The sequence below is a fragment of the Arabidopsis lyrata genome, assembly GCF_000004255.2.
Source record: "Arabidopsis lyrata subsp. lyrata unplaced genomic scaffold ARALYscaffold_1, whole genome shotgun sequence".
Lineage (NCBI taxonomy): Eukaryota > Viridiplantae > Streptophyta > Magnoliopsida > Brassicales > Brassicaceae > Arabidopsis > Arabidopsis lyrata.
The window spans coordinates 6,861,451-6,872,072 of NW_003302555.1; the positions used below are offsets into that span (position 1 = coordinate 6,861,451).

The 10,622-nt window shown below is 38.7% G+C and overlaps 3 protein-coding genes across 3 annotated transcripts; 2 read left to right on the forward strand and 1 right to left on the reverse strand.

Moving 5' to 3' along the window:
* Positions 1-309: 309 nt before the first annotated feature.
* Positions 310-2,007, forward strand: LOC9328967 (organic cation/carnitine transporter 6). Its single transcript, XM_002890115.2, has one exon. It carries the CDS (start codon positions 377-379, stop codon positions 1,895-1,897), a length of 1,521 nt encoding a protein of 506 aa, XP_002890161.1. The 5' UTR covers positions 310-376; the 3' UTR covers positions 1,898-2,007.
* On the reverse strand, positions 1,983-5,320 carry LOC9326224 (cation/H(+) antiporter 1). Its single transcript, XM_002892859.2, has 4 exons — positions 4,633-5,320; positions 3,489-4,466; positions 2,458-3,398; positions 1,983-2,304 (listed from the first exon to the last, which is right to left on the reverse strand). Exons 1-4 carry the CDS (start codon positions 4,789-4,791, stop codon positions 2,025-2,027), a joined length of 2,358 nt encoding a protein of 785 aa, XP_002892905.1. The 5' UTR covers positions 4,792-5,320; the 3' UTR covers positions 1,983-2,024.
* Positions 5,321-6,782: 1,462 nt separating this feature from the next.
* Positions 6,783-8,557, forward strand: LOC9328968 (organic cation/carnitine transporter 3). The gene has a single exon (XM_021013187.1). The coding sequence runs from the start codon at positions 6,862-6,864 to the stop codon at positions 8,416-8,418; it is 1,557 nt and encodes a 518-aa protein (XP_020868846.1). The 5' UTR covers positions 6,783-6,861; the 3' UTR covers positions 8,419-8,557.
* The last annotated feature ends 2,065 nt before the right edge of the window (positions 8,558-10,622 follow it).

Sequence of the window (10,622 nt, forward strand, 5' to 3'; positions counted from 1 at the left end):
GCATGTGAACGGATCCGATCGTGGCTCAACCAGTAAAGCTATGTTTTTAAAATTAGATAAATCAAATCCACGACTTATAAGTATGACCATCAATATAAAAGAAACAGTAAAACAGTAATGAACTGAATCCATACTGGCATGAATACTTTGACTTCGACGACCCAAGCTTCACTTGAAGCACGTTTGAAATATTATTATAACACATATTAAACACGGTATGAATTAATTTATACAAGTTGAGATTTGCTTTTAATGAAAACACAGATTCAGATTTATATATAGTTGATAAGAATTAATGAGAGTATACCAATAGTCAAGTCAAGCTCTTCAAAAACACAAAAACAAAACCAAACACAAAGCTCGAAACTAAACAATAATGGATGATCCATCAGAACCATTGTTGTCTCATTTCGCCAATGATTCTGGAGTCAACGACAAAACAGCATTGACTTTCGACAAGATCGTCGAACAGAGTCTATCAGATTTCGGATTCTGGCAATTTTTCCAGATATCCCTGGTTGGACTCGCTTTGCTCTTCGATGCTCAGCAGATATTCATCACCGTGTACACAGATGCTTATCCCACGTGGCACTGTCTAAACCACACGATCTGTGATCCTTCAGCTTCCGACATCTGCAATCTTCCAAGATCAGCTTGGGAATGGGACGGTGGTTCCAAGGGCAAATCCGTCATTTCAGAATTCGGCCTCGAGTGCTCGAGGTCTTTACTCAGAGGTATGCCTAGTTCCGCTTTCTACATCGGTGCCATTGTTGGAGGCTTTTTTCTAGCTTTGATCCCAGACGATTCCTTGGGTCGCAAGAAACTAGTTTTGTTCTCAACCTTTGCAATGTCAATCACTTCAATCTGTGTTATCTTCTCAACCAATATATGGATTTATACATTCCTAAAGTTTTTCATCAGATTTTCGCGATCACAGACCTGGTCATACGCGTTGGTTCTCATCAGTGAGCGAGTCTCCACCAGATGGAGACCTAGAGCTACAATGATTCCATTTACCCTATTTGTTTTAGGGTTTATGTCGTTGTCTGGAATCGCTTACCTTGCTCAAGATTCTTCATGGAGATATCTCTATCTATACACATCTGTTCCAGCGATATTTTACTGTATCTTCCTCTACCTCTTTGCACTCGAATCACCTCGGTGGCTTCACATGCAAGGAAATGATAAAGAAGCCATTGATGTTCTCACAAAGATGTCGCCGAAGAACAAAGCTTATTTGGAATCAGTGGTTTCTAAGTTACCCCACGAGCAAGAAAACTTTGAACAAGTGCCAACTTACTCTATTAAGGACTTCTTCTTCCGAAAATGGGCTTTTCAGAGGATTTTAGTTGTTATGATCATAATGTTTGGGTTGGGAATATCGTATTACGGTGTTCCTTTAGCAGCTAGAGACATAGATGTCAACATCTACTTGAGTGAAACCCTAAATGCATTGGTGGAGCTGCCTACTTTCGTCATCACTCCAATCTTATTGGAGAGATTCAACAGAAGAAGCTCTGTTCTAGTGAATACCTTACTTGGTGGGGCATCGGGAGTGCTCTGTTTTGTTCTCAGCATCCTCGGAACATTCTTCTGCGCAAGGATCGGATTCAACCTTATGGCAGTTTTTATGGTTGAAATGTTTCCAACTTGTGTGAGAAGTTCGGCAACAATGATGTTTAGACAGGCTCTTGTTGTTGGAGGAGCTTGTTGTCCGTTAATTTCTTCGATTGGAAGATACATTCCGTCAGTATCGTTTGCGATTTTTGGAATTGCAATGTCAGGTTTAGGATTGTTCGTTTTGATTCTGCCTGAGACAAAAGGTTTGAGTCTCTGCGATTCAATGGAAGAACAAGAAAAGAGAGATCAAGCCGTAAACACTAGCCATGTTTGCTGAGAGTTTAAGAGTTTGTTTAGCTTAAACATTCTCCATTTTCATATGTTTTCAATTCTGTGATGTTTGTCTTGATTTTATAAGAGTAAAATATTTGAAGTTTTGTTAAGTAAAAACTAAAGAGTATTTGCTAATCATCTACAAAGCTATCAAATGAGTTTCTATGTCTTTGAACTACTAATACAGAAGCATTTACATCCATATTTGATGAAGCCAAGAAATCTCCGACTGTTCCTAATTCCGGACACTCTTCCCAATCGTTCATTCCTGAAGTCATTGGACAATCTCCTCTGTTTTTTCCTACCACAAACAGTGAATACATCTCCCCGATCTCTCTCAGAATTGTCAGCGTCTGCACTCCGTTGCTCACTCGCTTCTCTATGAATCCAACTTGCCCCGTCGTCACAAATCTTTCAAGACAAATCAAAAACATCCCCGTAAATGAAAAACGCAATGTAATTCTGGTGAAGACAAGATACAGAAACAGAGTATACATATATATATATATAGCGACATAGTAACAGAGTACTCGTCATGCCAAAAACAGAGTATTTGTAAGGTACCTGTTATAGAATTCTTCTAAGAAGATTCGATCTGTTTCGTCTTCGGTTTGATCTTTACTAACAATCTCCAAGAATACTTCGTTGTTTTCCTTGGTCACCGCGTCACCAACAAGTTTCTCCATCTTTGAGTCATCGGCCACAAACTGTATTACAGTGAGGTGAATCTGAGAGTTATTGGTAAGCCACTTGCACAAGGACAGAGCCTCACGGTCATCAGGACCACCGAAGAACAACGCCGCAACGTGTTGTACCGAATCAGAGCCGTGAAGCTGGTGAAACCCGGTTATGTTTCTATCAACAAAGATACCTATCGAACACTGAGCTTGCTTTAGAACCTTCCGGTTCATATGTCGAAAAACTTCCCCGTCATTGGTGGTTTTCCCGTCGATCCTCTGGTGTTTATGAAAGGGAAGAAACACAATCGAGACGCGAAGATCTTCAGTCGCGTTACAGATCTCTTCGTGCATAGTCTCCATCGGTGCCACGAGTTTCACTTGCCGGATCATGATTTTTCTGTCTTTAGTAAACGAATCGATCGAGTCATTGATCTCTAGTCCTTCATTAGTCCCGAACTCATCGTCTCCACCGTTGGAATTTCCTCCATCTTCGTCTAATTCGTGGTACAACAATTCCGTTTTCCGCTTCTTCGGGAGCGGTATGAGGTGCATAAGATAAGGCGTGAACGGCGAAGAAGAAGCTCCAGGAGAGAAGCCACTTAGAGCAGAGACTAAAGAGATTGATCCACGAGCATGACGAACACCATAGACGCACGTCAACACTCGTAACTCCTCTTTAGTGTCAAAAAACTCAAGTGATGTTTTTATGTGTGCGAAACTCTTTTCTTGCACTCTAAGCAACAAAGACGTCATAACTCCGCTTAACAAAGTCATGATCACTAGAGCCGCAACGAACATATCATGAACTACCGGAGTAAACCATTTCTACAAAGAGAAAACCAATAACACGGAGATGAAGATTATTAACTGACTTGAAAAACTAAATTAACAAAAACTCGTAATTTGTTGTAATACCTTGTAAATCAAGTTAGAGTCGAGAAGAACAAGACCTATATGACCTTTGACGGAAAGCATAGTTGACAAGAAAAGCCAATACTTCTTTGGGATCTTTAGGAATGAACAAGCGCATAAAACTCCTAGAAGCTTCCCCAGTAGGCTTAAAGCCACTGTCATAGCAAGGACGAGGTAGTGGCGTTTGGTTAACGAATTCACGCTAAATCTAAACCCGATGTAACCAAAGTAAACCGGAAGAACAAACTCGTGAATCGGGTAACTCAACCGTTGGATCATCGTTCTGTAAGTTTTTCCTTCTCTCGGAAACATTAATCCGATGAAAAACACAAAAAGCGTGGAGTTTAAGTTGCTGGATTCAATGGTTAACGCGATGATTAGAATAATGATGAAGAAAGCAAGCGTTTCAGCTTTGGAGAGATATTTCTCTTTAGGGTTTCTTTTTGGGAGCCATGAAGCTAAGAATCTATTAATCAAGATTATAACTCCGGTGGCAAATGTGTAGATAAAAATATCGGCGGTCATAGTCCCTGAGATGAAAGAAAGGACGATAGTGTAGAGAAATATGTTGGTTATCTCGATGAACAATCCACATGAGATTGCTAGCCGTCCGATCTCAGATGTGTGGAGTTTCCAATCGATGATCGAACGGATGACGACAGGAGCTGCCGTGTTGGACAAGGTAATGAGGAAGGCTAAGTAAAATGTTAAGAAATCGCCTTTGATCTGCATGAAATGGATGATAAACCAGAGGAAAGGGAGCCAGATGATGCCAGAGGTGAGTAAGGAGCCCAAAGTTATGACAATGGAGTTCTTTAAGTTTCGTTTTATGAAGTCAAGATCGATCTCGAGACCGATCAAGAACATGAAAGCTGTTCGTAAAAGGAATGAGAAAAAGATGTAATAGCTCGCTGAATCTTTCTGGAGGAAGAACTCGTGGACTTTGCGGATTATTGTGAGCAAACTCAACACAATCCCAGCCTGAATTAAAATGATCAAACCGTCAGTTTTTTTCTGAATGTTTATAATATATCAATTATCCTGGTTTTTTGCACGACAGGTTATTCTCAGGGTTTAAGGAGTCAAATTGTGAAAAGTTCAAAAATAAAAAAAGTGTTTAAAAGTATTTTTAAAGAAAAAAACTTACGAGAATCTGGGCAACGGGACCGGCTTGGCCACAGGGTTTAAGGAAGAGATAGAAGAATTGAGAGAAGACGAGAATGCAAGCCATTTGAATAAACATTGTATTGAGTGGATTAAACAATGCATCTCCTTCTGGTAAACAAAACAACATCTTTGGATCCATTTTCTTGATTCGATTTTGAGCATTCTTCAAAGTTCAATGCGGGAAATATAAAATTTGAAAGAAACTTCAATTTCTTTTAAAACGAAGAATATATAGTTTTCAGTTTTTTTCTTAAAAATATAAATATTACTTTATCTTGGATTGGAGTTTGAGGGGTTTACATTTACGTGATTTTCCTCCAATTACTCCATGCCTTTTGTTTTTCGCCATTTATTTTTCTTGTCGACACATTTAATTTTCGCCATTAAAAGCGGATATACTTACTATTATCGGAAAATGCATGAATTATTGGAGTAGGTTTAAAGGGGGTAAGTTTATGTTTTTGGTAAGATTATACAAAAGTGTCGATTTCAGGAAGAAAACTATGTAAACTTAATTTTTTCTTCTGACATTAGGTTCTTTCAAAAGTATTTACTAACATTGCATCCAATGGAAAAATCAAACAAAAAACTATTGCTTTTTTGTCAACGAAAAACTATAGCTTTTATGTATTATATTTTATAAGTTACTGCACTACTTTATGTATGAATTAAAATTAACAGGTATACGTCAAATTATTTATTTATAACTTATATCTGATTTTCTTATTTCAAACATTTATATTATACCTGCTGAAATGTTATATTTATTTTCTTATTGATTAAATGAATATTTTTATTGGACAGAAAATTATCGAGTATATTGTTATAAACTGCATGAAAAACAGAGCATCCATCTATATATTAGACTTTCGATGACATTCCAGTGTTCTGTATAAAACAAAACTATGCCTCCACAAATTTGTATATTTTATTTATGTTCTCCTACATGCATAAGGCTACGTATAAGCTTCCAAATGACTAGAGACATTCGAATTAAAGACATCTCCCATGCTCTGGAAAGCAATTAGATTAAGCTTATCTTGTCCAACTGCAGCAACCAGGTGCAACTTGATCATTATTTAAGTTACAGCATCTAATATTGATTTTAATTTTGTACTTACCTTACAATAAGATTTAATCCAAAAATATGTATTTATTTACAAAGATGTATATCAAGAAATGATAAAAAGCTCATTGATGTAAAAAAAAAAATGATAAAAACCCATCGAAGAATAAATGATAATTAAAGAAGTAGACCCAAAGTGGCTGAGTGTGGGATCACAGGGAGCTAATTAACGGCGGTGGGGAAGAAGGTCCTGAGAAACCAATTATAGATGGCTCATCCTCAGCCATTCACTTAGCCATCGAGAGATCTAAGAGCAAGATTATCGGCAGGTTCTTAAATGAATCTTAGGTTTTAGAATGATTTAATTTAAATCAGAAAAGGTGAATATAACTAAGGAACGTTCCTTAGTTAAGGAACGTTTTCTGTCTTAAGAGTTGGACACGTGTCAAGGTCAGAAGCCCCAAATTCTCTCTCTTCTCCTCCTCTCTCTCTTTCACGTTCCTCTTCTCTGGCTTGGAGGAGATTTCGCGATTAACCTCTTCTTCTTCACAATTCAGTTTCCAATTTCACAAAATCTTAAAATCAATCTCTCAAATATCTCAATCGTGATCAAGGTAAATTTCTGGGTTCTTATTCAGTTTATCCTATTGAAGATACTGTATCTAATAAATGTGTTTTATATATGTAATGAGTTTGACGCCAAAAAAAATATTATAGACTAAAGACATGTCCTGCTAGCTGGATCCTAGTCACTGTCTCACGGACAGTATTGCATCCAAATTTTTAATTAGTTGTGATCGATCACAATATTTACAAAACTTTCCCACCATTCTAAAATAACATTTTTTAATTACTACCTCTTTTTTTCATACAAAAAAAATAAATTTTTAAAAACTGTTAAATGATATTTTATTTCATCCAATAATTTATCGGACGTAAAATAACTGGAAAGATTCTATCCAAAAAAAATAAAATATGGAATGAAATAATCAATTATTTATATAAGAAATTTAATTTAAATGCACACACAAGTTGTATTTTATTCTCTATATATAGATTATAGAGTAACAAAAATTGATTGGACATGCAAATCAATTCAAACATAAAATTAAGTACGAAAGAAAACCCTATCTCTTCTTATATATGGCCGACTCGACACGGCCGCTTCTCTCCGATTCCAACTCGTCCGAGTCAAATCTTCCACCACCAAAATCCCTTGACGAGACGATAGAGCAATGCATCGGAAACTTCGGGTGGGCACAATTCCTCCAAGCCGCTTTAGTCTCATTCGCTTGGGTCTTCGACGCTCAACAAACATTCATCACTGTCTTCACCGACTCACAACCCACATGGCACTGTACCGACTCGGACCTAGTCGACTCAGTATGCAACACGTCATCTTCCAACCTCTGCACCTTACCCAACCAAACCTGGTCTTGGGACTTCAACCCTCACGTGTCAATCATTTCCGAGTGGGGGCTACAATGCGCCGGCTCGTTCCTCAAGGGATTGCCTGCAAGCTCCTTTTTCCTTGGCTGTCTAATCGGCGGCTTAGTTCTTTCTACACTCGCCGACTCATCGCTCGGTCGTAAGAACATGCTCTTGTTGTCGTGTCTCATAATGTCTCTTTCTTCGATGTTAACAGCTTTCTCAACGAGCATTTGGGTTTATGCGTTTTTGAGATTCTTGAACGGGTGTGGCCGAGCCACGATCGGGACTTGCGCGCTCGTTTTATCAACGGAGTTAGTCGGTAAAAAATGGCGAGGAAAAGTCGGTGCTATGGGTTTCTTTTGCTTCACGTTAGGGTTTTTATCGCTGCCGATGTTAGGTTACATTAATAACGGGAATTCGTGGAGGTATCTTTATGTTTGGACATCGATACCGACTTTAATCTATTGCTGTTTAATTCGGATTTTCGTCAGGGAATCTCCTAGATGGCTTATCGTAAAGGGTCGTAAAGAAGAAGCCGTCTCAATTCTCCAAAGCATTGCTTCTAATGCAATCACTATGAGCTTCACGAACTTATGTTTTGATATAGAAGAGGATCAATCCAATTCAAATCCTGATGTTTACGACGCGTTAAAGATCTTGGTGAGGAAAAGTTGGTCGTTTAGGAGATTATTAGCGGCAATGGTGGTTGGATTTGGTATCGGTATGGTTTATTACGGAATGCCATTAGCTTTAACGAATCTAAACTTCAATCTTTACTTAGGTGTTGTATTCAACGCCTTGTCTGAGTTCCCAGCTTTTCTGATAACGTTTTTCTTCATTGATAAAATCAATAGAAGAGATGCGTTGATCGGATTTACAGCTCTAAGTGGAATCTCTAGCGCTCTGATCGCGGTGTTAGGACAACAACTAGGGGCATTACAGATTGTGTTAGAGCTCGTTTCGTTTTTCAGTGCGTGCACCGCATTTAACATGACGCTTATATACACAATTGAGATGTTTCCGACATGTGTGAGGAACTCGGCGATTGCGATGGTGAGGCAGGCGCTGGTGTTTGGCGGCGTTTTTAGTCCAGTGATGGTTGCTGCTGGTCGCGAAAATCAGTTTTGGTCGTATGGGTTGTTTGGTTTGGTCATAGCATTGTGTGGATTGTTTGTGTTTGGATTGCCGGAGACTAGAGGAAGTGTTCTATGCGACACTATGGACGAGGAGGAGTATAAGACTTTGGCAAAGAGACAATTTATTGGTTGATAGTGTTGTCTTTGCTGTAATAATTAAAAAGTATGCATGCAGGCTTAAACCGTTTCGGTATTGATTCAAATGCCGGTCCTATTAATTTGGTGGCCTAAAGCAAAATAACAAAATAGAGTCTAATATTCTTTTAAGCAAATTTTATTGATTATACATAATAGTTTTTATTTTATATTACATGATATTATTAGTTATCAAAAATATATTTATCAATAATTTATAATAAGAAAATATGAACATTATTCACGTTATTGTGAAAAACAGAACAAGATAAAAAGAAAATATGGACAAAATAAATGTAAGTACATGCACTCGAACCCTTGAATATGAGAGATTACTCTTGGACACTTAGCACTACACCACCTAGGATTCTTAAATGTGGCCTCAACTTTTTAGTATTTATTTGTGGCCTAAAGCGGGAGCTTTGCCTGCCTTATAGACGGGTCGGGCCTCTTCAAATCATTCTGGTTTTAATACTTATGAAACCACGTACGGGTTAACTCCTTGCATTAAGCTTAATTTCGATGTATGACCAATTATGACTTTTATGATTTTTTTATCATTAGACTGATATTTTTTTACAATCAAGAAAATATAGAAATTGGTCATAAGATAGTACAATGGAAAGATGGTTTTTTTTTTTTTTGTTGTCTGGTGTTATTAAAAACAAGGTAAGGATACATAAGCCGGACACACCGGAATCAAAGCTCGCAAATTCCGACTAAACTAAGCTCGGAATTTTGAGAGACAAAGCTCGCAAACTCCAACTAAACTAAGGTTGAAATTTCGAGAGACAAAAGCCCGCAGATTCCGACTAACTAAGCTCGAAATCTCGAGAGACAAAGTCCGACTACCCGGGAAACAACTTCATATACAAACAAAGACTCTTAAATGAGATATGCAAACACAACTATTCAAAACTCAAAAACTAGACCAAACCCGAGAGCGGAAAACGATTAGACATGTTGGAACACCGAAAATAACCAACCGAGGCTTCAACTCTACTTGTCCTCGCTTGATGTAGGTAGACTTCAGAAATTTGAAACTTGTGCTTCCTTGGGATGGCAAGACGAATCTTTCAAAAGATAATTGACAAGACCGACGAAACTGCCAGGGGCCGGAGAAATCGAAACAAATGTCGAAACCAGTTAGGAGGCAGCACAAACAAAACAGGTCTCGACCAAACCTGAAATTAACTTCGTGTGGAGGAGACTAAACAGCCGCTTAATCGACTCACCAAAACCTTCAGAGGGAAAGAATGGTGACGGATGCGATTCGATTAAGTCCTAGGAGAAGGCCAGCAAAGAGGAATGAACAGAAATGACATAAACTCATAACTTCCGCTGAGAACCAGAGACTGAGAGCCACAAAAACCGGACCATATGGCTAAACCATACACACAGCCCGTCGAGAAAGGGCCAAACAACCAGCTAATTCTCAGATAACGACCAAGCTAACGATTGAAACCAACCTAATAACACTTATTCCAACTGAACAAACAAGGGACAAAACTCTACTACCTCAAAGATGAAAAACACGGATATCGGAAGTTACCGGAGATAAAACAAACTCGTCTCAGTCATAAAGGAAGCAACGGCTCCGCCTATCACCATCGCCCGAAACCTAGACAAGGTCCAGATCAAAGGCGGAGAAGAACGAAACCACAGACGATCACAAAGGAAATCGCGGATCTCCTCTACGAATCAAGAGACAACGACGCGGAGAGGAAATTTTGCCAGAAACGGAAGAGGCCATCACCAAACGCCGCTCGGAAACAAACAAATCAAAACTTTCTCAAAGTAGCAGAGTGACCCGAAACCAAAGAGAGACGACTGGAAAGTAACCGACGGATCCTCTCACGACTCCGGCGAGGAGCGCCGGAAGCCGGAGAGGTCAGAACGAGAGGCTACGGTTGAAGGCGGCTAGGGCGAACTGGTTCTAGTCGAGAGAGAAATGTTTTTTTTTGGACACACAATGGAAAGATGGTTACAATCTAACTTATTGTAAACTAATTAATAAGTATCTTCTCTACTTCACATATTTGGGAGACTCTCAATCCTCTAGCAGTGTCCGTTTAAATTCTGTTTGGTTCAAGCAGATGATCCCTAAACATGCCTTTATTTTCTGGGTGATCCTCCGTGACTAGTGGCGGATTTATTTAGAACCTTAGGCAGATTTTATAAATTTAATAAATGGCTAATACA

Excerpts from the sequence above, each read along its gene's own strand:
- LOC9326224 (XM_002892859.2), bottom strand. The coding sequence starts at position 4,791 with ATGGATCCAAAGATGTTGTTTTGTTTACCAGAAGGAGATGCATTGTTT. Across the intron at positions 4,467-4,632 it reads GTCCCGTTGCCCAGATTCTC|GCTGGGATTGTGTTGAGTTT; the intron begins GTAAGTTTTTTT and ends ATTTTAATTCAG. Across the intron at positions 2,305-2,457 it reads TTAGAAGAATTCTATAACAG|ATTTGTGACGACGGGGCAAG; the intron begins GTACCTTACAAA and ends TTGTCTTGAAAG.
- LOC9328967 (XM_002890115.2), top strand. The coding sequence starts at position 377 with ATGGATGATCCATCAGAACCATTGTTGTCTCATTTCGCCAATGATTCT.
- LOC9328968 (XM_021013187.1), top strand. The coding sequence starts at position 6,862 with ATGGCCGACTCGACACGGCCGCTTCTCTCCGATTCCAACTCGTCCGAG.